The 27303-nt window shown below is 40.9% G+C and overlaps 1 protein-coding gene across 1 annotated transcript; it reads right to left on the reverse strand.

The window, feature by feature from the left end:
- Positions 1-469: 469 nt before the first annotated feature.
- On the reverse strand, positions 470-27303 carry LOC115075276 (olfactory receptor 1052-like). Its single transcript, XM_029575568.1, has 3 exons — positions 26719-27303; positions 13803-13813; positions 470-1442 (listed from the first exon to the last, which is right to left on the reverse strand). The coding sequence occupies exons 1-3, from the start codon at positions 27301-27303 to the stop codon at positions 470-472; spliced, it is 1569 nt and encodes a 522-aa protein (XP_029431428.1).

Consider the following 27303-nt stretch of genomic DNA (forward strand, 5'->3'; position numbering starts at 1 on the left):
CCCAGGAACCTCACCCCTAGTTACTAGTGGTCCCTCTTACAGTGCAATAAATAGTTGACTTTTTCTGTGCACTTCTACAGAGTCTCTCCATCTCTCTCTTTCTCCATCTCTCTCTCTCTCCCTTCCTCCCCGAATGTGATAAAAGCCTAATCTGAGTGTGATAACTTTAATGCATGTTGTGGGAAACTACCTAGTATCTGGTACTATGAAAACCATGTCCCTTTTTTTATTACAGGTGATATTTTTACTATTTATTTATAGCAAAATGTTGAATCTAGGTCTCAGTCTGTTATACTTGATTCCAGCATTGGGAGGTATTTACTCTTTTGTACTTGTACATTATTTAGACAGTCATGAAATCTCTCTAAATTGAGAACATTGCCTATCAGATATCTTTCATGAGAACAAAATTCAGTAGGATAAATAAAATATATATTTATAGCGTGGTACATGAGAGCTACATAGAGAGCTATCGCTGGTGATCATAAACGCACACAACATGACAGCAAATACTTAAATGTGAGAACATCTTTCTACATATGGCTTTCCTCAATGCTGTTTTAATCTCCTGGTTCCTAAGACTATAAATCAGGGGATTTAACATGGGAATCACGACTGCATAGAAGAGCGAGAGGATTTTGTCCTGCTCCTGGGAATAACTGGAACTGGGCCGCAGGTACATGATCAGAATTGTCCCATAGAACAAGGTGACACAGACAAAGTGGGAAGCACAGGTGGAGAAGGCTTTGCGTCTTCCCTCTGCAGAGCGGATCTTTAGGATTGCGATGATTATATGGGTGTATGAAAAGATAATTATAGTAACAGCCGTCATCGTGACAGACCCTGCAAAAGTGAACAGCACCACTTCATTAACAGAGGTGTCAGTGCAGGACAGCAGAAAGAGTGGAGGGAAATCACAGGCAAAATGATTGATAACATTGGGCCCACAGAAAGACAAGCGAAATATACAACCAGTTTCTATTACCGAATGAGCAAAACCAGTAATATAGGCAGCGAGTGCCAGCCTAATACAGAGTCCTCTTGTCATGATGACTGTATACAGCAATGGGTTGCATATCGCCACATACCGGTCATATGCCATGACGGCCAGCAGGAGGCACTCTGTGCTTGCCAAGGCAGAATAAAAGTACAACTGTGTAATGCATCCTGTGTAAGAGATGGTTTTCTCCTCCACAAGGAAGTTAAAAAGCATTTTAGGTGAAATAACTGAAGAATAACAGATGTCAAGGAAGGACAAGTGACTGAGGAAAAAATACATAGGAGTTTGAAGGTGAGAATCCAGTTTAATTATGGTAAATATGCCAATATTTCCCAGCATGGTGCAGCTATAGACCAGCAGAAAGAGCAGAAAGAGCAGAACCTGGAGCTGTGGATCATGGGTGAACCCCAAGAGAAGAAATGAGCTCACTGTGTGATTCGATCTTGCCATTTATATAGTATTTGTTATTGAACAGAGTACAAAAGGAAAAGATTGGAAGAAGCCATGTTTTAGTTTGTAAATATCTAGGTTCATCTTGACTTAGGGATATGTTGCCACTGATTTTTGTGAATGCAGCGTTCATTCATGAATGGATCTGTACACAGCTGATTGAATAATTGAATGATTCAGTTGAAAGCTGAACGATATCAGCCATCCAGTCCACTGAATTCAGTTTGCCTTTGCTACCTGCATTTGGGTTACTACATGCCTGTCATGAATTAGAGGTGAAACAGATGTTCTGCAGCACTTAGTGTAATCCTCAAGGAATCTTCAGAGGGTTTTCTCACTGCTGTCTCCCTGTGTTAACAAAAAAACGAAGAGGTTTTTCAGGTCATAAGGTTTCACTATAATAAATAGCATTTAAACAAGCAACTTTCAGAAGTACCTGTAGAGATGGAGCGCTATTTTTATGCAACACTTTGCCCTGATTTCCAAAGAGAAATGTATGCATATGCTTTCCCTTTGAAAATTCCATCGGGAAAATGCCCACAGTGATTTGAACAGGCTTTATCTGTGATTACTTTCTCCAGTGGAAATTATATGCATAAATCTGAAAATGCAATCTGGGTGCAAATTTTACCCACATGTGCTTTTAACCAGGTAAGAGGAGGGCAATTTTCAGATGACCAACTTCTGCAGATAAATCGAAATTTTCCTGCAGAAATGTTTTTTGAAAATTGCCCTCTAAAGTATAAATGTAAATTTGATACTAGAATAATCATGCACTGAAGCTGCTGTTCTGCACTTCTGCCTCAATAACAGTGAGTTTAAATAAACAAATAATATATTCTTGTGTCATTTCATAGTGTTCTTCACTAACTTGATGCATGAGCTCTATACACTTAGCTGCTGGCACTGTTTATGATGAATTTACTCACAATGAAGAGGACCAAGCTACATGAAAATCCCCTATCCAGATAACTATGGATTTGATTGTAACCAAGCTAGAGGCCTGCTTTATAAAGGAGGAATATCAAATGTTTCTAAATAAAATGAAAAACAGAAGCAATTCATTATAATTTTTTCAGAGCAAAACATAGGGAAGATATCTTTATAACATTGCAGGTAAGTTATACAGCAGTTACATGCATAAGTCACACCAACTTTCAAAGCAACTTATGGGCCTAACTTTAGCATGTGAATTTACCCACAGGGATAATAACTTTCAAACTAGTGTGCATGGTGGCATATGATATGCATGCTTTTGATAACATTTGTATATCTCTACCCTGCAAGATTTGCATGCAGTTAGCCTTCTGTGCAAATACATGCAATGCATTGAAACCACATATAGCAATGCAATGAGTGCATGGAATGTTTTAAAGATTCACTCCATACTTTTAAAATTATACATATATGTGTAAATCCAAACTCTGCCCCAAGTCTGTCCTCTGGAATGACTCATTATTTTCAGCAAACAAAAGTGCACAAAATCTGTTTATGTGTATACTTTAAAGCACACAAACTCCTGGCAATTTTATAACAAGCCATTTATGTTCATAAACTCATATTTTATACAAATGACTTTGAAAATTCACCCCTTAAAACATAAAAATGGGTAGTTATAATACATATTTTCTGAGAGCATTTTTAAAAAGTGTATAAGCCAAAAAAAGTTAATCAGCTCATGGCACCTATGATATGACTGTCTTAAATGATAGGTAGGTCAGCCGTAAGCTGTAAGAAATCCTTTTCCCTGAAATTGAGGTAAATTGGAATCTAGAAATTCTTCCTCTTGCTCTTCTACTTCTCCATTCCATCCTCCAAAGCCATATTTCTTTCCATTGATGAGCATATTTGGAACCTGTGAGCTGGCCTCAGCAAGATCCTTGTTACGCCCCTGCCCGCGGACCTCACCCCGTGGGCAGTCCCTCACCTTTTCCCAGTTCAGGGCCGATGCTGCTGCTTCCCTCGTGGCCTGGATCGCAAAAGAGCCGTGCTTCCCTGCATCTTCACAGCCTTGCCGCCTCTGCTGCCGCTACTGCCGCTCCTTCCTGCGTGGCTGGAGCTGCGCCACTGACTCCTCCTATGGGAGAATTCCCCGCCAGGATTCCCCTCCTCTGCGGCCCAAGTGCCGCCGCCGAAGTTCCTCTTCGCGGCAGGGAGCCATCTGTGCCGGTCATCTATTGCTCCTTCCATGTGATAGGGGCAGACCAATGGCATCGGTAGCTCCTGTCACATGGTACGGGCAAAGGGCCACCGGCGCCATTTTGTTTCCTGGCAGCCGACGGCCCGAGTAAGGGAGATCACTCCCAGGACCCCCGCTGGAACACCATGGATTGTAGGCAAGTTTTTGGGGGGTCCGGATGGTGAGGGGTTGTAATAAACTAAATTTTTAGGCTTTGGGGTGGGTTTTTTGTTTTTGAAGAAAATCGCCGAACAAAAGAAAAACCGACCCTTTGGAAAACGAAGTTTTCCATGGGTCGTCCAAGCCAAAGCCCGAGCCGACATGCAAAAACTAAACACATCTCTAGTAATAATTAGTGAATCCTAGAAATCACTGCAGCACTTTAAGGCCCACAGGCTGTGGCCAGTCTTGGATTCCTCTGAGTTTTTCAGGATCCATTGAGAATCCCCGTTGGAAAATTATATACCCAAGGAAGGGCAGTCTGGATTTTTCGAATAGGCACTTATCCAATTTTGCAAACAGATGATTTTCTCAGAGATGTTGAAGAACTGTACGTACATCAGTGCGGTGTGTAGCCAGATCCTTGGAAAAGACAAGGATGTCATCAAGGTATGCCACAAACGTTACATATAATAGATCTCTAAAAATTTCATTAATCATCCATTGGAATACTGCGGGTGCATTACAGAGGCCAAAGGGCATCACTAAATATTTGTAATGCCTGTCTCTGGTGTTGAAAGCTGTCTTCCAGATGTCATCAGGGCGAATGCGCACCAAATTGTAAGTTCCACGTAGATCCAACATGGTGAATATGTAGGCTCCGTGTACTTGGTAAAATGGTTCAGAGATTAAGGGTAAAGGATATTTATATTTGCGGGTTATTGCATTTAAGCAGCGGTAATCGATACTTGGCCTTAGAGATCCGTCTTTATTCGTAATGAAGAAGAATCCTGCACCGGCAGGGGATGTAGAGGGACAAATTAACCCTTTTGTGAGGTTCTCTTGGATGTACTTCATCATGGCCTTGGTCTCTGGTACAGACAGGGGATAAATACGCCCTCGGAGGGGCATGGTCCCATGCAGGAATTCAATGGGGCAGTCAAACCTCCAAAGAGCTGGTAGAAGGTCCACTTTTTGCTTAAGGTATAAATAGTGCTGCGTCATCAGCAATAGCGTAACAGAGCACTGAGTGAGAGCGGCAATTGGCTGCATTAGAAAAATGCTTAGCTCTGATACGTTGCATTCTTGTCTCCTTGCCAACCTGTCTGATCCACTCTATAACAGGGCTGTGAGGTCACTTATGACTCACAGGAAAGGGCTGGTTTTTGCTATGGTTACTCCCACATGGCCTTCTCCTATTTGAAACAGCTGCTAAGAAAAAAATCACTGCAAACCAAAAGAATGAAATATGATATGTTTTATCCGTGGGGGATCGCGATGCATTTCGCGAACCCACGAATACAACTAATAGTAACTTATGCATTGCGGATTGCCCATGCGTTGGAAAATGAATGCACACCCCTATTAAATATATTTGGGAGTGATATTGTGGAGGGATTAGAAGGGCATTTTTCCTTTTTGTGGTTCATAAGATTTGCGACAGAGAGGATACTTTTGAAGGGGTAGAGAGAAAAGTGATTTAAATATGTTGACGAGTGATCGAAGATTTGGCAGCTGTGATTCAATGCAAGAAGTGCAGAATCATGCACCAGGAGCGCAGTAATCCAAAACAGCTGTATGTGATGTGAGGCAAAAGACTATCATGCATGGATCACTAGAGAGACCTTGCGGTGATTGTGTCTGGCAATCTGAAGACACTGAAGTAATGTGATAAAGATGCTGGACTGCATAGAGAGAGGTATAACTAGCAGGAAAAGGGAAGTGATAATGCCCTTCTACAGATACTTGGTAAGACCTCATCTGACGTATTGTGTTTAGTTCTGGAGACCGTATCTCAAAAAGGATAGAGAAAGGATGGAAATGATTCAGAGGAAGAAAACCAAAATTGTGTGGGGTCTGTTTCACAAGACTTAATAGAGAGGATGAAGGATATAAATATGTATTCCCTGGAGGAGACGAGATGCAAGGGAGATATGATACAGACCTTAAGACACCTGTCAGTTATTAACGATGCACAAACTTCAAACCTTTAGAAATATGGGTCAGAAGATGAAGCTCCGGAGGTACAACTCAGAATCAATATCAGGAAATATTTCTTTACAACCTCATGAGAGACTCTAGGAGAAATTATAAAGTCATGGGATAGGAGGCAATGTTCTATTTTGGATTGAAAACTGGTTAAAAGATAGAAAACAGAGAATAGGGCTAAATGGTCAATTTTCTCAGGGTGGCAAGGTAAATAGTAGAGTGCCCCAGGGATCTGTACTGGTCCCGCTGCTTTTTAATATATTTATAAATGACCTAGAGAAGAACCACAAGTGAGATAATCAAATTTTCTGGTGATACAAAATTATTCAAAATTGCAAGAGGATCTTGCAAAACTGGGAGACTCAGCATCCAAATGACAGATGACATTTAATGTGGACAAGTGCAAAGTGATGTATGTAGGGAAGAACAACCCAAATTAAAGCTACACAATGCAAGGTTCCACATTGAGGGTCACCACTTAGAAAAAGGATCTACATGGATAATATGTTGAAATTGTCTACTCAGTGTGCAGGAGTGGCCAAGATAGTAAACAGAATGTTATAAATTATTAGAAAAGGAATGGAGAATTTAAAACAGAGAATATCAAAATGCTTCTATATTGCTTCATGGTATAACTCCCCCTTGAGTATTGTGTGCTGTTCTGGTCACCACATCTCAAACAAGTTATAGCAGAATTCGGAAAGGTACAGAGAAGGGTGACCAAAATGATAAAGAGGATGGAACAGCTCCCCTATGAGGAAAGACTAAAGAAGTTAGGTCTGCTCATTTTGGAGAAGAGATGGCTGAAGGGAGATAAGACAGAGGTCTATAAAATAATGAGTGGAGTGGAATGGGTAAATGTGAATTGGTTGTTTACTCTTTCAAAATGTTCAAAGACTAAGGAACATTCAATAAAGTTACTTGGTAATACATTTAAGACAAATAGGAGAAAACATGTTTCTACTCAAATCATAATTAAACTTGAATTCATTGTTGATGAATGTGGTGAAAGCTGTTAGTGTAGCGAAGATTAAAAAAAGCTTCGACAAGTTTCTGGATGAAAAGACCTTAAACCATTTTTAAGATGGATTTTGGGAAATTTATTTATTTATTTATTTGAAGTTCGTTATATACCGCTATTCGTTTAGTAACATCATGTCGGTTCACATTCAACAATGTTTAGCAGGGAAATCCACAGGGATAAGCAGAGTGGAATCTATTTACTTTTTGGGATCCTGCCAAATACTTGGGACCTGGATTGGCCACTGTGGGAAACAAGATACTGGGCTTGATGGACCTTTGCTCTGAGCAAATATGGTAAATCTTATGTTCTTTGTTTCTTCATTTGAAACTAAATAAATCTATGCAGGTTGCCTACCAAATGAATGAACAAACCAAACTGAAAACTTTTCCTGTGTGCATCCCTATAAAATGATTTTTTCATCTCCACACAACATTCGAACATCACATGATGATATCTAAGCTATCACCTATTATGGCACCAACGTTAACCCTCTCTCCTTTAAATGATGATGAAGTGATGAATCACTCCCCAATGAATGTTTTAAACATCCCGCAGCCCATGTTTTAAAATTCTTTAAACTAATGTAATTATCCTAAAGGTGCTAACAATAAACCCTGGTTGTTTATCTTAAAAATTGCTGTATTGAAAATAGTTTTCATCACCATTACTTTCTTTACAAATATCATCTAAGATATGATCAAACACATAACCTTAGTTTCAAAGTCTTGCTCATAACATTTACAGATTAAGTCATTCAACAGAGAAAAGTTTAACTTCCAAATTTTCTCTGAAATTTTCAAATTTCTGAATTTTGTTTTTCATCATCTTCTTTCAATGTATCTAACCCTTTTTTAAATTTTTCCCTGCCTATCTTGTCTGCATAGCTTTACTGTAGACATTGTCATTCTGGAGCTTCGTTCCTTGTATTCTTTCTTACATTTTTCCTCAAGATCTTGGATGATTGACGGCGGGGAGGAGCCAAGATGGCAGCAGGACGCTAACACTGCTCTGCTCGGCTCTTTCTTTTTCCTCAGTTTGATTGTTTCTATGCCGGCGAAAAGGAAGGGGAAAGTCAAAATCTTTCCTTCGGATCCCCCTATGCTTACCGGGCAACAGACCATTCATCAATGTTTGTCGACAGCTACAGTTAGGCCAGGAGGTCCGGCTGTCGAGGAGAGCGGAGGAGAGCTCCCCTCAGCCTCGGAGGAAGTATTCCCGAGCCCATTAGATGTCAGGCTTCCACCGCAGGAGTGAGAACGCCCGCAGCAGTGACCAGACACAGTCCCGGAGAGGTTGCTTCTGCACTGTGTCCCAAAGGAGCGACGGCAGGGAGTGGACTTGCTCCAGGAATGCTGGAAATCTCAAGCGGAGACCCGTGTAGGCCTCTGGCTGAAGGAATATCTGCCAGGGAGGAGAAGGTGAGAGGCTGCGGGCAGCCCAGATATCATTCACTATGATCCAGAAACCAGCAACAGTAACACTTGAATTAATACGGGATTTGGTTAAAAATATGGGAAATGCTGTAACTGACTGTTCTTTGAAGATCTCAGTGTTATCTCAGCAATTGGAAAGTTTCTAAAAAATAATCAAGTGGAAATTCAAGAGAATCAAGAAAAATGTACCCATATAGAAGAAGAACTGAGTGTGATTAAAGGGGTGCAAAGTTCCCTTATTCAGGATGGTGACACCCTGAATAGAAGAATTGAATATGTGGAAAATAGACTGAGGCATTTGAATTTACGCTTTTTAAACTTTCCAAAGGTGGTGGGGGAATTACCGTGAATTACTTTGAGGAGGTATTTCTTGGAAATACTAGAATTTTCTTCAGGCCAGACCCTCTCTCCCCCGGATAAGGTGTATTTCCTACCAATTGGCGTAAAACCTCAAGTGCAGATACAAGCTGTGGATTTGGAAGATCTCACTGATTATTTGGAGTCCCCAGATTATGAAATCTCGGAGAGAGCTACACTACTGGTCACCTTTCTGACTGACAGTGACTTCAGCACAGTCATGAAGAAATACTTTAAAAAATCTAATAGTCTGTTTATGGGTCAACCAGTAAGAATCTTCCCTGACCTATCCAAGATGACCCAAGAAAGCAGAAAAGGTTTCCTAGCCCTACGGCAGGAAACCCTGACCATAGGAGCCTCTTTTTTCTTAAGATATCCAGCTAAATGCTTGGTTAAGTTGAGAGGAGATAATTTTGTTGTCACTGCTCTGGAACAGTTAAGAAAGTTTATTGATTCAAGGAAACTGGGAACAGCAAATAGGATCAATGTAAGGACATAATAATGTGTAATATGTAGCTGTTTATGCTATGCAATTTCTTATATTGTGTTTCCTTTATGCTCCTTAAATATGGCCTCCTCCCCAATAGTTTGGGGTCTAATGGATATATAAGATGTATTGAGAAAGTGTATTTCTTCTTTTATTTTTAGTAATTTCCTATTTGATTGCCTATGAGATGTATCATGTTTCTTAAGCAAAGGTTAATCTTTGTGATATATTTTGAAATTAATCTATATAATTAAAAATGTTAAATAGTTTGTACGTCATGGCTAATCTCGCCAACCGCTTAACCGAATGCGTTCAAATTTGCACACAACATTCACTTCCCATACGGGAAGGATCTTATACACTTACATTACATATAGGTCACATCTGTGACAGGTAATACAAGTTTAAAAATTGCTTACACAAAACAGCGACATCTGGTGGCCGTCGGCACAAGCGCAACCTCTTACACCTTTCACACACACTCACACACCACACCCAACCCCCACACAGGGCTATTGTCTTTCATTCACACTCCTTTATAACACACAGAAATCCACACTCATCACACCACACACCCCCACCCACACGCCTGCCAATGTCACTTACTTCACCCACCCTCCCAAAACACACCAAAACACGAATTCCTGGCTGCTACATTGGGAAGCCACGCATTTCACACACCCTCCGATTTTAAATTAAAGTACCCTCTTCTACCCACCCACGCACTGCACTCCGATCACACACTACACCTGAAACAAGTCCGTGCTTCTCCGCCGGCACCACAGGAACGGTCCGGGACACATCGCATTCAGAAGGGCCGTCGGATGCCAGCAACCAAAATGGCGCCGGCGGACCTTACCCTTACCATGCTATACGGAGACAACAATGACGTCGGTACACCATGTGACATAGTAAGGGCAAGAGCCCGTCGGCGCCATATCCTCAGCGGACATTTGCCCTTACTATGCTATACGGAGACAACAATGACGTCGGTACACCATGTGACATAGTAAGGGCAGGAGCCCGTCGGCGCCATATCCTCAGCGGACATTTGCCCTTACTAGGTCAGGAATCCTGACGCATCCCTTTCACCGGTGAAGTTTTGCGAGATGGCAGCCGGCGGAACAAACCCTAGCACACACCCTCGCCACCGGCTGGCAGTTTACACAGGTAGCCGGGGAGGAGTATGGGGGGGGGGGGACCGTTCTCATTTTCCGCCGTGCGTTTTTCACAGGGGGGGGGGCACTCATTCTCCACATCTCTCGAGAGGGGGGCTGTAGCGTGGGTTGCTCTATTTCGCCGGGTTGGGGGGGGGGGGCCAGGAAGGCGTGCTTGCATATTTAAATTATTCTTTGCTGGTGCTGTTCATTTGGGGTAAAAAAAAAAAAAACAAAACACACAAACTATAACCTTTACTGATCTCTGAAAGCTAGCGGATTAGCCCTCCAAAAGAAACTTCTCTACAGACACATTACTAGGTGGATTAGGCACTCCCCTATTTTTATCCCTAAGGATCACAGCCTCCCACTGACTGACCACATTTATACACACCAATTCATTTCTTATCTGTCAGCGTCGTAACTGCTTTTTAATACCTTAAAAAGGCATTACTTTTTACCCTGTGCATTTCTCGTGCTCTTCGGACATTACAGTCCCATTTCCCATGATCCTTTGACACACCATTCATACATCTCTTGCAATTCACCAAATTGATGCCTCGCAGAAAATCTAACTTACGTCGGCGTACTCACCCTGCGCTAGCGGCACAACGCCTTAGAACTAGGTGCACGGAGGAGGAACGGGCAGAAAAAAAACAGCACAACAAGGAAAGAACAGCTGTAGGAAGACAGCAGGAAGCAGCCGAGCAACGTGCATCCAGACTGCTAGAGGCACGCTTGCGATCACGGCAAGCACGTTCTGCTGCTCACAATCTCCTTCGTTCACAACACCATGCCCATGAAACGCTGACAGTGGCTGAAATCCCTCTAACACCGACAGCACCTCAACGTCAGCCATGGATCCCACATCAACTGGCCAAACATTATAATCGACTTGCTTTCCGATACAACCGACATCAGGATTATACTTTCATATGGCATGTTCTCATTGGCTCTATGACACACGTGTGTCCATACTGCAAGGCTATGAAATTTTTGGGAGAAACAAAGGGGATGTGTTGCTATCAAAAATTTAAGGACCAATATCATAGAAGCTACAATCTTGACAGGACCTTTCAAAGGTGAAGATGTACTCATTCCTCACATCCCTATCATTCCAACAGATATGCCATTTCAATTTAAAAGATTGCAATTCCCAATTAGATTGGCATTTTCAATAACCATCAACAAAGCTCAAGGACAATCTTTACACCTCTGCGGTTTACATCTACAAACCGATTGCTTCTCACATGGACAATTGTATGTTGCATGTTTACGAGTAGGCAAACCTGACAATTTGTATATCTGCACTAACGATGGAACAATAAAAAATGTCCTATACCCACAAGCATTGCAAAATTAAACATATTACAGATATCCCCTGGCTCTGTTCTGTTTTTTCAACTTAACCAGGCTCAGCGACAGCAACGCGTGGCAGGGTACAGCTAGTAAAAAATAAAGGGAAAAAAGGGAAAAAAAAGATCTTGGATGATTAATTCTAGTTTCATCTCCACCTTTCCTCCTTCTTCAGCACTAATGATAAAAATAGGACTGAATGCAATCTCTTCTATATTTTATATTCTCTTTTCTCAGCTGCAGCACAAATTCCCTGATTTTTCAGCTCTTGCTTATTATAAGATAAGAGAAATCATTGCACAATTACACTTTATTTCTTTCGAACACAGATGATTTTAGCGGTCTCCTTTTCTGATTATTTGTATTTTGTCAGTGAAGCAATGAAACACACTACAGACACCTTAGACTGACTACTAATGATCATCTTTAGGTTTCAGAGTTTGGGAGTTCAGTCTCACCCAATATTATTATATTTTTTAACATTTATTGTTTATGGAACATGTTATATACCACTAATTGTATCCTTACCTGCTCTGAGTAGAAATCTTTCCACTTGGAACAAGCAGATGCACAGATAGTTCAATTCCTGCAAGCATTCATATATTCTAAGTGACCTTTGGGACTTCATCCCTGACGTGCTTCAAAGCTCTAGATGCCAAATTAACAAATAAGCAAGTCAAATGTATTTATAAAATATTATCACTCTGCACATAGAGCTGAAGTATGGCATTAAAAAATACTCAGAGACTTTAATCTGAATTTTCAAGGCAGAGTTGCATGCTTACATGTTATAATGTTACATGTTGCATGCTTACATGTTATAATGTCCGGGCTGGCGCGTGCAAGGGGGGTAGATTTGCCCAGTTTACGCGCGGTGACCAGATCGGGCCTTCCCCAGGTCCCTCCCAGTCCACGTCAATTAAGGAGCAGACTGGGAGGGAACTTTCCCACCCCCCTACCTACCCTCCCTCTTCCCCGACCCCTTTGAAAGACCTACCTTTTTGGTTTTTTCTTGTTTTTGAACTTACACTAGCCCTGAGAGCCAAAGCCTGTGACTGTTTTACAAAGCTATGAGGTTAACAAAAGCAAAAGAAATATATAAGGTGAAACCTTGTTATTGGATTAACAATACTTTTCTTGAGTAGCTTTTGAGAGCTAATTCTCTCTTCTTCAGAATTGAAATTCTGTTAGCAGTGGCCAATCCAACAGTGGATTGGCCACTGTTGGAAACAGGATGCTGGGCTTGATGGACCCTTGGTCTGACCCAGTATGGCATGTTCTTATGTTCTTATGTTTCTTATGAAATCAACAAAAGATGACATTACCAAGAGATACAGAAGAGTGTGGCTATTATCAGAAAAGGCATTCCATTGATAGTATTAAAGGGAAGGACTGGAGGTAAAGGTGTGAGGGTTGTGTGTGAGTGTGATTATAAGGTGACAAGGACTATAATTTTACCATACAAAAGTGTGATAAGAAAACTAAGTCTTTGTAACTCATACAAAAAAAAAAATGTATCAAAGTGTCTGATCGCCAATCCAGTCTTGTATTCTTGATTGAAATTTTTCTTTGAATATCCTGATCATTGACGCAATCTAAAGTTCTCTCACAATAAAATTATACAGCTTGCCACATCCTTCAAGAGAGAGGCGAGGGTACGGGCCTGTCCTGAGTGGCCTGCTACATGGGAATCATAGGCCCAAAAAAGCATTTTATTATGGAGTCTGCATGGAATAAGCGTCTTCCCAGGAGGAACGGGAGTGGTGATCCCAAGCAATACCCTGTTCAGATCGATGATATGTCGAATTTTCAGTGGTGAAGGACCGTGAGAGGGCGTCTGCCCTGAGGTTTTTGTCGGTGGGTCAGAAACGCAGCACAAAGTCACTGAAAAGCTTTGTCACTCTGATGTATGTATAAAGTGTCAGACTTTCAGGGGCACATACCTTCATAGCTTATGGGAGTGTGACAAGCTGATTTTATTTTGGGGAGAGGTATTAGACAGACTGGGACAGATCTTGCAAACTCAAATACCCATGGACCTTAAATTATGTCTGTTATACATTCCCCCGGCTTCTCTCACACATTTATCGGACTATGATCACCGGTTCTTGCATAAAGCTCTGCTGATTGCACTGCAAACAATAATGTCCCTGTGGATTAAACAAGACCGCCCTACAGGTAGTCATTGGCAGGCCCTACTGGAGACTGTACTTCAGCATGAACTGATGACAGCACGTACTCAGACAAAGGAAGCACAGATGGCTTGTCTTACGATGTGGCATAAATTCTGGTGGTCCCTCTCAGCTTCCAAGAGAGATTTACTCCTTGGAGTTACAAACGACCAATACCGGGACTCTGCTGGGAGTTCAGTGGCTTCGTAGGTATAAATGGAGAGTCTTTTATCTTCTTATCTCCTGCTGTAGAAGGGGGGGGGGGGGTATGGGGATTTAGGTTTTTTTTTCAGTTTTAGTTTTGTGTTAAGGTTGTTAATGCTTTCATGTTTAAGAAAGTTCAGATGTTATAATATTGAGGAGGGATATGATAGAAGTCTTTAAGATCATAAGAGGTCTTGAATGAGTAGATGTGAATCGGTTATTTACACTTTTGAATAATAGAAGGACTAGGGGGCATTAGAGATGTGCATCATTTTTTGTGTTCATGTCGTTCTTCGTTTTTCGGCCGCCATGGAAAATGTCGGGTTTTTTGGTTCGGGTCTTTTTCTTCGCGAAATATCGATTTTTAGTTAGCGTGCGCTAACTCCCCGTTAGTGCGCGCTAACTCCTGTTAGTGCGTACTAACAAAAACTGTTAGATTTTGTTACTTTTTGTTACTTTTTGTTACTTTTTGTTAGTGCGCACTAACGGGAGTTTGTGTGCACTAACGGGGAGTTAGCGCGCACTGACTCCCGTTAGTGCGCACTAATCGGAAAAATGAATTTTTGCGAAAAAATGGGAAAATCCTGATTTTTTTCGGGCTCCCTGAAACATGCCGAATTGGACAATTTCGTTGCAATTTTCCAATTCGGCAAAAACGAATGCACATGTCTAGGGGGCATTCCATGAAGTTAGCAAGTAGCACATTTAAGACTAATCCGAGAAAATTCTTTTTCACGCAACATACAATTAAGCTCTGGAATTTGTTGCTAGAGGATGTGGTTAGTGCATTTAGTGTAGCTGGGTTCAAAAAAGGTTTGGATAAATTCTTGGAGGAGAAGTCCATTAACGGTTATTAATCAAGTTTACTTAGGGAATAGCCACTGCTATTAATTGCATCAGTAGCATGGGATCTTCTTAGTGTTTGGATAATTGCCAGGTTCTTGTGGCCTGGTTTGGCCTCTGTTGGAAACAGGATGCTGGACTTGATGGATCCTTGGTCTGACCCAGCATGGCAATTTCTTATGTTCTTATGTTCTTTACTGCAACTATAGCAATTTTCAACTATTAGAGCTCATAGCCTATGTTTCTATCACCTGTTTCAAAATTAAATATTAAACAATAAATATCTAACATTTCATCTAAATTTCATCTAACATTTCCCCCAAAATGGTCATAGATATTTTATCTGAGAGAAAATCATTTCTTTTCATGGATGTGTAACACAAACATACTTTTTTGTTGGCTATGGGAGTACAGAGTTTTTTTTTTGATGGCAGTGATGGCCTATGATTGTTATGTAGCAATATGCAATCTGCTGCTGTACACTGTCATTATGAGTAGGAGACTCTGCATTCAGTTGGTGATTGGAGCATACAGTATTTAGGTGGCTTCCTACACTCAGCAACACATGTAGGCTTTATATTTTGATTTCCATTTTGTGGGTCCAATGTAATCAATCACTTCATGTGTGATTTGCATCCACTTTTAAGGTTCTCGTGCACAAATATTAATATTAATGAAATGGCACGTTTTATAATTGCTTCATTTGTAATTTTGAACTCTCTTGTGATAGCTCTTGTTTCTTACACTTACGGGCGGATTTTAAATGCCCTGGGCGCGTAAATCCAGCAGGATTTACGCGCGCAGGGCCCTCGCGCGCCGGCAGCCTATTTTGCATAGGCTGCCGGCGCACGCAGAGCCCTGGGACGCGCGTAAGTCCCGGGGCTTCCTGAAAGGGGTGTGTAGGGGGGGCATCGCCGAATGACGCGGCATTTCGGGGGCGTGACGCGGCATTTGGGGGGCGGGCTCGGGGGCGTGGCGCCGGCCCAGGAGCATGGTCGAGGCCTCCGGACCAGCCACCGGGTCGGATGATGGCGCGCCAGCAGTCTGCTGGCGCGCGTTGATTTACGTCTGCTGTTGGCAGGCGTAAATCGTGAAATAAAGGTAGGGGGGGGGGGTTTAGATAGGGCCGGGGGGGGGTGGGTTAGGCAGGGGAAGGGAGGGGAAGCGAAAAGAAAGTTCCCTCCGAGGCCGCTCCGATTTCGGAGCGGCCTCGGAGGGAACGGAGGCAGGCTGCGCGGCTCAGCGCGCGCAGGCTGCCCAAAATCGGCAGCCTGCGCGCGCCGATCCCGGATTTTATAAGATACGTTTGGCTACGCGCGTATCTTATAAAATCCAGCGTACTTTTGTTTGCGCCTGGTGCGCGAACAAAAGTACGCGATCGCACTATTTTTTAAAATCTACCCCTTACATTCTTACCACTATTGGAGAATGGATTCTGCAGAGGGAAGATGCAAATCCTTCTCCACCTGTGCCTCCCACTTCACTGCGGTCACTTTATTTTATGGAACAATTCTTTTTATGTATATACGACCTAAATCAAGTTATGCACAGGAACAAGACTGGCTGGTAACAGTAGTTTACGTAGTGATAATTCCTTTGGTGAATCCCTTAATGTACATCCTGAGAAACAATGAGGTCAAAGGAGCTTTGAGAAGGAAATGTAGGAAATTATTTCATTGTACGAAATGCTATGCTAATAAATTCCAGTTATACAATTAATTTAGCAATTGATATTATTTCTCATTCTCTCAATTACAAGCTTTGATGCCACATAAATAAGAAACACATCACCCAGTCAGAGTTCTGATTCAGTGGATTACCTCATCTTAAAAGGTCTTTGGAACCCTAATAAAAATCCCCTGCTTTCTTTAGTACGACAGTATCTGTATTGTTTATTTATTGTAAAAAATTATATACCTCATAACCAAATAGTTCAAGGTGCTTTAAAGAATAAAAGCATACTGAAAATCAAAATACAGTAACATAACAAGAATGAGCAACAACCAGTAAATCTATGTCAATGGCATAAAAGTGACAATCAATAGTTTCCTCATGTGAAATCCCTAAATACTTCATTAATTAGGAAAGCTTTCAAATGTTTCTTTAATGATTTGTAACAAGGTTTCCCTGTGCTATAACTCTGGTAATCTGTTTCACAATAGTGGATTTGCAGATGCAAAATTCTCTCTCATATGTCTACATGCCTATTGCCTAATATTTTTATGACTGAGTACTTCAAGAAAGCACTGATCATTGGATTGCATATTTCTTAAAAGGTGAAAGATTCTCAGCAGGGAGCTAATGCAAGCTGATACATCTGAGTTCAGAGGTTTATGGATCATTAATAAAACTGAACATAAAAGTAAGAACATAAGAACATAAGAAATTGCCATACTGGGTCAGACCAAGGGTCCATCAAGCCCAGCATCCTGTTTCCAACAGTGGCCAAACCAGGCTACAAGTACCTGGCAAGTACCCAAAAACTGCTAGTAATAGCAGAGGCTATTCCCTAAGTCAACTTGTTTAATAGCAGGCATTGGACTCCTCCAAGAACTTATCCAAACCTTTTATAAACCCAGCCTCACTAACTGCCCTAACCACATCCTCTGGCAATGAATTCCAGAGCTTAGTTGTGCATTGAGTGAAAAAGAATTTTCTCCGATTAGTCTTAAATGTGCTACTTGCTAACTTCATGGAGTGCCCCCTACTCCTTCTATTATCCGAAAGTGTAAATAACAGATTCACATTTACCTGTTTTAGACCTCTCATGATTTGAAAAAACCTCTATCATATCTTCCCTCAGCCGTCTCTTCTCCAAGCTGAAAAGTCCTAACCTCTTTAGTCTTTCCTCATAGGGGAGCTGTTCCATCCCCTTTATCATTTTGGTCGCACTTCTCTGTACCTTCTCCATTGCAACTATATCTGGATCAGCCCCTTGGTGCCTTACTTTTGCTGGCAGTATTATATTTAATGTGCTGCTAGTCTTTCTGGGAATATTTAATGACAACAAATTGTTACTGAGCTTATAATCTTTGTATTACTGTGCTTCCTGTAAAAGAAAGAAATTATTTTGCTAGATCTATTTGTATTATAAATATTATATATTTTCATCAATAAAATTCCTATGCATAAAATATTTCTTTTGGAAATGGTAATGAATTAATGAGAAAGATGGTTCTGTTTTCTTTAGGCTTTTGAATATATATTTCCCTTGCCTTACTGGGTCAGACCAAAATTCCATCAAGCCCGGTATCCTTTGACTTGAGCTTTCCGCTGAATGAGTAACCAAAGCAATGAGTATAATATTTATTTATTTATTTTATATACCAGCTTCGATCCGAGATATCACATCGGTTTACATTCAGGTACTGTAGGTATGGGAGTAAAATGATCAAACCTAGTAATCTCATTAAGAATTCTGACTGCTGAGTTTTGTATAATCTGAAGAGCTTTCATTGTGGATTGATGAAATATGGATTGCAGTTTAAAAAATTCTGTAGGATTAGATATTTCAGTAAGGAATGATATTTTTAACTGCTCTATTCTCTATTTAAATCCAGATGTAATTATTTGCTGTTAATCCATTTTCCATGCGGAAAGGTGGGCTGAGAAACATTAAACAGTATAAAGTCTACCAAGAATCCTGCATCCCTTAGAAATAAAAATAAAGCATCCCATGCTCCACAAAAGACAAAGAACAATTCAGAAGACAAATTTAGGATGAGGGAGGGAAACTACATGCTTGGAGAGTAATTTTCAAAGAAGTAAAATAATGCACAGAGGCGATTTTTGTGTGCTGCAAAGAAGTGTTCTCAGGCTGGAATTGAGGAGGGAAATCATTTATGTGCACATTTCTTTTTTTTTAAGTTCAATTTGTTTATTGAGAAAAATAACAAGAACACATAAAAAATTAGCAAACAGAAACAACGACAACTGTGCCAATACAAAGGAGTCAATAGACACTAATAACAACGTGAAGAAAAATGTATCTGCCAAAAGAAATGTGTCAAGGTAAATTAAGGTGTGTTTCTTTTTTTAATTTATTATTTATTAATTTATATCATTTGTTACAATGAAACAATCAAAGAAAAAAAGGAAAATATACAAAAAAATTAAACTTGCAATATACCCAAAAATATATCCATAAATTCAATCGTATTAGCCCACGTCTAGAGGGAGGAGAGATTACAAAATTCATAGGTGAGTCAGGTAACTTATTGTACAGCCACATTATATCCTTCGAGCCTAAACTAAGGTATAATAAAATGTTCACTAAGGGGGTCATTTTACAAAGCGATCACTAAATGGGGGCGGAGTCAGTGCGGCATCAAGACTGGAACAGGAGGAGTTGGGGCGGCACCGGATCGGATGCCACAAAGACATCGTGGACAGTGAAAAGGTAAGAACCCTTTCTGTTGCCAATTTCACGCCCAATAGCCCCACCTTTTATGATGCAATCACTGCCGGTTTTCACAGGCCCGCCCCCCTGTACCGCGCAATTCAAAGAGCCCGGTGGTATTGGAGAATCCAGGCCTAAGTCTTAACTCTTAGAAAGAGATCTAACCGCAAAGGATCCAGAAATACAAATGTGTTATTCTGATAAGTTATTAAACATTTACATGGAAATTTAAGGAAAAAAACTAGCACCAATATCTAGAGCTTTGTTTCAAAGAAAGGAAGTGTTTCCAAGGGGCTTGGGTAGCCCTGGAAATATCTGGAAAGATCTGAATTTTTTGTCTAGAAAAAGCTAAATCTTTACATGAAAGTATTAATAAAAAAAAACCAGATCTTTATCCTGCTTCAATGAAAAAGAAACCAACAAAGTAGCTCCAGTTAAGATATTGTCTAAAGAATCTTCTAGAAAACTGGAAATGCCAGGATTTTCCAAAACATCCATTTCCCCTTCCTGAGTAGGTATCGCTTTCTTATTAGGAAGATAATATAGTTAGATAAAACAGGAACCTTAACTTCATCAAAAGATAATACTTCACAAATATACTTTCTAAATAATTCTCTAGGCAAAAGTAATCCAGAGATAGGAAAATTTAAAAAGCGTAGAATACATGATCTCATTTCATTTTCCCACAGCTCAGTCTGATTATGAAGAATAAGATTATCCTTAATAAAGAATGTACATGCAATTTGCAAAGGAGCAAACTCTGAGTTAAACCTAGAAATTGAGCCCTCTACACTTTTAATCCTATTATCTTGATCTTCCATCTTAGCTCTCGTTTCTACTGAAAAAATATGAATCTGAGACATTGAATTAGACATCTTTTATCTAAGTTAGCAAACAATCTCCACACATCTAAAAGGGTAACATTTTCTGCTTCTTCAATTCCCTCAACTAGTTCACTTATAGAGGGAATTATTGAGGGAAAAGGTACACTGGGGGGGTACCCTCTGAGGCCACAATGCTAAAGAGCTTGGCCTCATCTGATTTTCCACCCCATAACTCCCAATAACCAGTGGAGGTTGGGAGGCTACCACTGGGGTGTCAGAAATATTCCTAAACACAGTCAAATCTTTGCAACGTGACACTGCAGCAGGTTGAAGGGGTGGCTGAGAGGACCCAGGACTCAAAGATATCCCCGAGGGTGAATGAACCCCCATACAGACCCTAATGGATGACTCACCAATACGAGTAATGTGGTCATCCATGGGTCCATGCCTTACTGACGAGGAAGATACAGGAGAGGAGGTCCAGGCTTTAGATTTCCTTTTTCTACTCATTTTGCGCCCAGGGGCATGCAGCCAAAGCCGCGCGCCAGCAGCTGCGTGCCACAGGGCCCTGAGTTTAAAGGTGTTCCGGGTGCTCCTTGATGATATCAATAGGGCTCGACTGGGGGATGAAGCCTCTCCTCCTCTCTCAGGTTGTTGGCACCGGCGGAAGCGATGATTCAGCCCGAGCATCCTTCCAGCTCACAAGTCCTTCCTCTCCTTCCCCAAACTAAGGTGTGTTTCTAATGTTCTCCACATGGAGGTACAAATCACCAGCCAATTTTACTTTACATCCACAGCATTTTCTTATTGATAATATAAACAGACAGTATGCCTCAGAAAATGTATATTCAGGAGATAACTATTCTTCCAATTAGACAGTACAAGATTTAATGCAATAGTCAAAGGAAAGGCCAGTAACCTCTTGTGAGGTAGATTTAAGTGAAAATCATGTCTCAAAGATTATACCATCAACTCTTTGTGAGTTTGGAGTGTTCGAAGGTTAGGATTTCCACAAGAAGATAAGAACATAAGAAAATGCCATACTGGGTCAGACCAAGGGTCCATCAAGCCCAGCATCCTGTTTCCAACAGTGGCCAATCCAGGCCATAAGAACCTGGCAAGTACTCAAAAATTAAGTCTATTCCATGTTACCATTGCTAATGTCAGTGGCTATTCTCTAAGGGGCAGATTTTTAAAAAATACGCGAGTGCGCTGGATTTTATAAGATACACGCGTAGCCGCGCGTATCTTATAAAATCCGGGGTCGGCGCGCGCAAGGGGGTGCACATTTGTGCAACCTGCGCGCGCCGAGCCCAGCGCGGCCTGCCTGTTCCCTCCGAGGCCGCTCCAATTTCGGAGCGGCCTCGGAGGGAACTTTTCTTCGCCCTCCCCCCCACCTTCCCCTCCCTTCCCCTACCTAACCCACCCCCCCGGCCCTATCTAAACCCCCCCCCTTACCTTTGTCGGCAAAGTTATGCCTGCTTTCAGCAGGCGTAACTTTGAGCGCATCGCTGGACCAGCCCCGCTCCGTCCTCCGGTCCCGGGAGCTGGTCCGGAGGCCTCGACCACGCCCCCGGGCCGGTGCCAAGTCCCCCGGGCCCGCCCCTGAAACGCCGCGGCACGCCCCGGAAATGCCGCGTCGTTTCGGGAATGCCCCCGGACACGCCCCCTCCCTCCCCTTTTTGAAAGCCCCAGGACTTACGCGCATCCCGGGGCTTTACGCGTGCCGGCGGCCTATGCAAAATAGGCCGCCGGCACGCGCGGGCCTTTTAAAATCCGCCCCTAAGTGAACTTAATAGCAGGTAATGGACTTCTCCTCCAAGAACTTATCCAATCCTTTTTTAAACACAGCTATACTAACTGCACTAACCACATCCTCTGGCAACAAATTCCAGAGTTTAATTGTGCATTGAGTGAAAAAGAACTTTCTCCGATTAGTTTTAAATGTGCCCCATGCTAACTTCATGGAGTGCCCCCTAGTCTTTCTACTATCTGAAAGAGTAAATAACCAATTCACATCTACCCGTTCTAGACCTCTCATGATTTTAAACACCTCTATCATATCCCCCCTCAGTCGTCTCTTCTCCAAGCTGAAAAGTCCTAACCTCTTTAGTCTTTCCTCATAGGGGAGTTGTTCCATTCCCCTTATCATTTTGGTAGCCCTTCTCTGTACCTTCTCCATCACAATTATATCTTTTTGAGATGCGGCGACCAGAATTGTACACAGTATTCAAGGTGCGGTCTCACCATGGAGCGATACAGAGGCATTATGACATTTTCCGTTTTATTCACCATTCCCTTTCTAATAATTCCCAACATTCTGTTTGCTTTTTTGACTGCCGCAGCACACTGAACCGACGATTTCAATGTGTTATCCACTATGACACCTAGATCTCTTTCTTGGGTGGTAGCACCTAATATGGAACCCAACATTGTGTAATTATAGCATGGGTTATTTTTCCCTATATGCATCACCTTGCACTTATCCACATTAAATTTCATCTGCCATTTGGATGCCCAATTTTCCAGTCTCACAAGGTCTTCCTGCAATTTATCACAATCTGCTTGTGATTTAACTACTCTGAACAATTTTGTGTCATCTGCAAATTTGATTACCTCACTCGTCGCATTTCTTTCCAGATCATTTATAAATATATTGAAAAGTAAGGGTCCCAAAACAGATCCCTGAGGCACTCCACTGTCCACTCCCTTCCACTAAGAAAATTGTCCATTTAATCCTACTCTCTGTATATATATATACATAAGATTATGTATATATATATATTATGTATATATGTATATATTATGTATATATGTATATATAGCTGCTTATAAACAGAAGCAAGAGAAAGAACAGGTATCATACTAAGTACACAATTGATTTAGGGAGATAAAACCATCTTGATTGTGTCCAGTGGTCCCCACCAGGAAAAATGTAGTGGGGACCATTGTTCACATGCTGTCTGTGTGATATATTTTAGTACATCCTCATACTTAGATCTAAATCAGATTAAAATGTGATGCCTTAGTATTTTAGACCATGAGAGGATAGGCAGATGTGGTAATGCTCAAGGTCAACAGAAAGAACAAGCCTGTTTAGAGGTAAGGCCTCTGATTTTTGCTAGTTAACATTATAGCTTGAAAAAATAGAAAAGTCAGACATGAGTTGAAGAAGAGCTGGAAGAGAAGATGTGGAATCAGAGAGGTACAACAACACATTGTCTGCATAAGATGAAAGTTTACATTCTACATTTTGGTATTCAACTCCTTTTATATCTACATTCTGTCTTATTACAATCAAAATGCGTTCCAAAGCTAGGTTGAAAAGCAAAGGAAATAAGGGACATCCTTGTCTAGTTCATCTGTGTAATGTAAAGTGAAGCCAACAAAGAGTTATTGATGAATATTCTAGCACATGGAGAAGAATAAAAAAGATGAGTTGCATTTACAAAGGTTTCCCCTATACCAAATCCCTGAATTATGTGAAACATATAAGATCGTTCTACTCAATTGAATGCTTTGTCTACATCCAGAGATAGAGCTGTAATTGGATCTCAAAGCAATTTAGAGTCATGGATAATATCATGAAAGAGACTAGCATTATGTGATATATTCCTCTTCTTTAAAAACTCCATTTGATAAGGATTCAGTAGGATTGCAATCACAGAATTTAACCATATTGCTAGCAGCTTAGCAAATATCTTATAGTCCTAACAGAGTATGAAAATAGGTCAGTAATTGAAGACCAAAAAAAATCTCTGCCTGGTTTGGCTCATTACAGTTATTCTTGTTTCAGTAAAATGAGTGTCATACATTCCTTCTGACATATCAGAGAAATATTTTATACAAGTAAGGAAGAATAATCTCAGCACAGTACAATAAAATTTGATGGGGAAACAACTGAATTCAGAGATTTCAGCATAGCGAGAGATCTCATTGCTTGGTGTATTTCCATTGAAGTAACTGGGGAGTCCAACAAGGCTTTATCTTCAGCTGAAAGTGTGGGATGAGACTAATTAACCAAGAAGGATTCAAAGGGAATAGAAGATGAGGGGGTTTCAGACTGATAAAAATAAGAACAGTAGGCTCTACATTGATCCATTATGGCAGTGTCCTGCTTACAAAAGTGGAATCAGATGTATGAAGAGCCTGTATATGTTGATGATGTGAATTCTGTATGAGATAGTTTGCTAGTTAATCTTCCAATTATATTATTGTCAAAATAATATCTAGGTTTCTGAAAAAAAAGGGCATGTCCTGCATTTTCACTCAACAGGTTATTATAATCGTATTTGTGAAGAAAGGCTAAAAAAGTAACCTTCCAGAGGAGATGTGGGCTGTTTCCAAGGTTGCAATTTTGCCTTCTAATTGTTGGATCTTAGCTAATCTCTCATTATTTTTAAAGACAGAATAACTGATTATATGATCTTGCATGACAGGTTTAAACACCTGCCAAATGGATTGCACAAAGATGTCAGTTGTACTATTCATAGTAAAATAGTCACTAATTTTAGATTTGACTTAATTGATGAAGCGCTCATCTCTATGAAGGCCAGTGTTGAATCACCAGCCTTTGCATTTAGGGTCTTCTGTTGACCAATCTAGCAACATAGCAATGGCAGCATGATCCAAGAAGAATCAGAGTGATGTTAGCATTCTCCACATGGGATATTACTGAAGATTAAAAAGTAGTCAGTATGCTTTTAGGAAACATTTAAAGGCAATTTATTTCAGTTTGCCACTGTTAGGAACTGTGTGTATATAGAAATAAGACTTTGAGTTATTTTGTGGATGATATAACTTGCTATTTGTTTGTAAGTATTAAAATTGTAAATCTGCAAAGATCACTTATCTGATCTGAAAAGGTGACAGTACTGGTTCCTGGGCATCTAATCACTAGTTTCTTCCCACCCACCCTCCTTTCCTCCCACCCATCCCCAGTCTGGCTAAGCCCTAACTTAGGATACTAAGCATTTTGATGACTGAACCCTAACACCTGCGATAATGCCATAAAGCATGCAATAAATAACACATCATGAGATGCATATGCAAATTTTTAACATTAAGTCAAAAGGAAGGAGTTTGGGTTGAGTTTTGTCCAAATATTAGACTTTCATAAGACGCTTGTCAGCACTTTTTCAAACAAAGATATGAATCAGAATTTCAGAACAAATATAATTTTAATATTTCATATCTTTGGAAGCACATATGCCAACCTTGCAAGACAGGTAGAGCATCAATGTGTCTTGTAATCTCTGGTACACGCTGTTATTTTATACTTTCAACTATACATAGAAAATGCTTGTGAGAGGATCCTTCACCAATATTACAGTGTCACAACCTAATCTCCTCTACCCTGAGAAAACTCCTCCCACCATAAAAAGTTCCTTTGTCTTAGCATTACTTTGAAATATTCTGTTTTCTTGTGATCTTCTGTGTTTTGTAAATAGATATATTTATGTTTTGTAAATAGATTGGTCTGTTTTCTGTAGTTGGTTCCAAGCCTTTAATTAGTCTTGACCTCCGGGAATCTCCAGTTCACCTGGCTTCTGTCAGTCCACCTGCTTCTTTCAATGAGATAGGAATCTGTGAGAACCAAGCTTATATTATGGTTTCTGTGAGAACCAAGCTTATATTATGGTCCTTGTATTATGGTTTAAATATTGCCATTGATGTTCTCCTGGCCTTTAATTATAGGCTTTGCAGAGCCTACAGGTTTCCCAGATCTTCCACATTCTTGAGTCTGAGGTGGTCAGAAGTTCACTGTATCTCAGCAGTTTCAGTGTGAATCAGCCTGCTGAGGATTCTGGGACTGGCTAAATGAGCCAAAGTTCTGAACCATTATATCAGTTTATGAAAATGAGGGGTGTTTAACGTTGCGTGCAATATCGTAATGCACGTTTTAACACTGGAAATAACTATACCTTTTTTCCTGGTGCTGTGCTGTGCGATATGCCCAAACCAGGATTTGTGATAAAAATCACACATTCTATTTCAGAGAGGGAGGGGGGAAGGGAGAGAGAGAGAGAGAGAAAGAGAAAGAGAGAGAAAGAGAAAGAGAGAGAGAGGGAGAGAAAGAGAGAGAGAAAGGGAGAGAGAGAGAGAAAGAGAGAAAAACAGAAAGAGAAAGTGAAAGAGTGAGAGAGAGAAAAAAACAGCCTCTGTGGAGGCCCATGAATTCTGAACTTTTTATATTACATTGCTTATCAGACTTCTTTTGTGAGAACAAAATTCAGTAGGATAAATAAAATATATATTTATAGCGTGGTACATGAGAGCTACATAGAGAGCTATCGCTGGTGATCATAAACGCACACAACATGACAGCAGATACTTAAATGTGAGAACATCTTTCTACATATGGCTTTCCTCAGTGCTGTTTTAATCTCCTGGTTCCTAAGACTATAAATCAGGGGATTTAACATGGGAATCACGACTGCATAGAAGAGCGAGAGGATTTTGTCCTGCTCCTGGGAATAACTGGAACTGGGCCGCAGGTACATGATCAGAATTGTCCCATAGAACAAGGTGACACAGACAAAGTGGGAAGCACAGGTGGAGAAGGCTTTGCGTCTTCCCTCTGCAGAGCGGATCTTTAGGATTGCGATGATTATATGGGTGTATGAAAAGATAATTATAGTAACAGCCGTCATCGTGACAGACCCTGCAAAAGTGAACAGCACCACTTCATTAACAGAGGTGTCAGTGCAGGACAGCAGAAAGAGTGGAGGGAAATCACAGGCAAAATTATTGATAACATTGGGCCCACAGAAAGACAAGCGAAATATACAACCAGTTTCTATTACCGAATGAGCAAAACCAGTAATATAGGCAGCGACTGCCAGCCTAATACAGAGTCCTCTTGTCATGATGGCTGTATACAGCAATGGGTTGCATATCGCCACATACCGGTCATATGCCATGACGGCCAGCAGGAGGCACTCTGTGCTTCCCAAGGCAGAATAAAAGTACAGCTGTGTAATGCATCCTGTGTAAGAGATGGTTTTTTCCTCCACAAGGAAGTTAAAAAGCATTTTAGGTGAAATAACTGAAGTATAACAGATGTCAAGGAAGGACAAGTGACTGAGGAAAAAATACATAGGAGTTTGAAGGTGAGAATCCAGTTTAATTATGGTAACTATGCCAATATTTCCCAGCATGGTGCAGCTATAGACCAGCAGAAAGAGCAGAAACAGCAGAACCTGGAGCTGTGGATCATGGGTGAACCCCAAGAGAAGAAATGAGCTCACTGTGTGATTCGATCTTGCCAT

Source organism: Rhinatrema bivittatum, chromosome 13 (assembly GCF_901001135.1).
Source record: "Rhinatrema bivittatum chromosome 13, aRhiBiv1.1, whole genome shotgun sequence".
NCBI lineage: Eukaryota > Metazoa > Chordata > Amphibia > Gymnophiona > Rhinatrematidae > Rhinatrema > Rhinatrema bivittatum.

Bases quoted from the DNA above. Each gene is read 5' to 3' on its own strand.
- LOC115075276 (XM_029575568.1), bottom strand. From the start codon at position 27,303: ATGGCAAGATCGAATCACACAGTGAGCTCATTTCTTCTCTTGGGGTTC.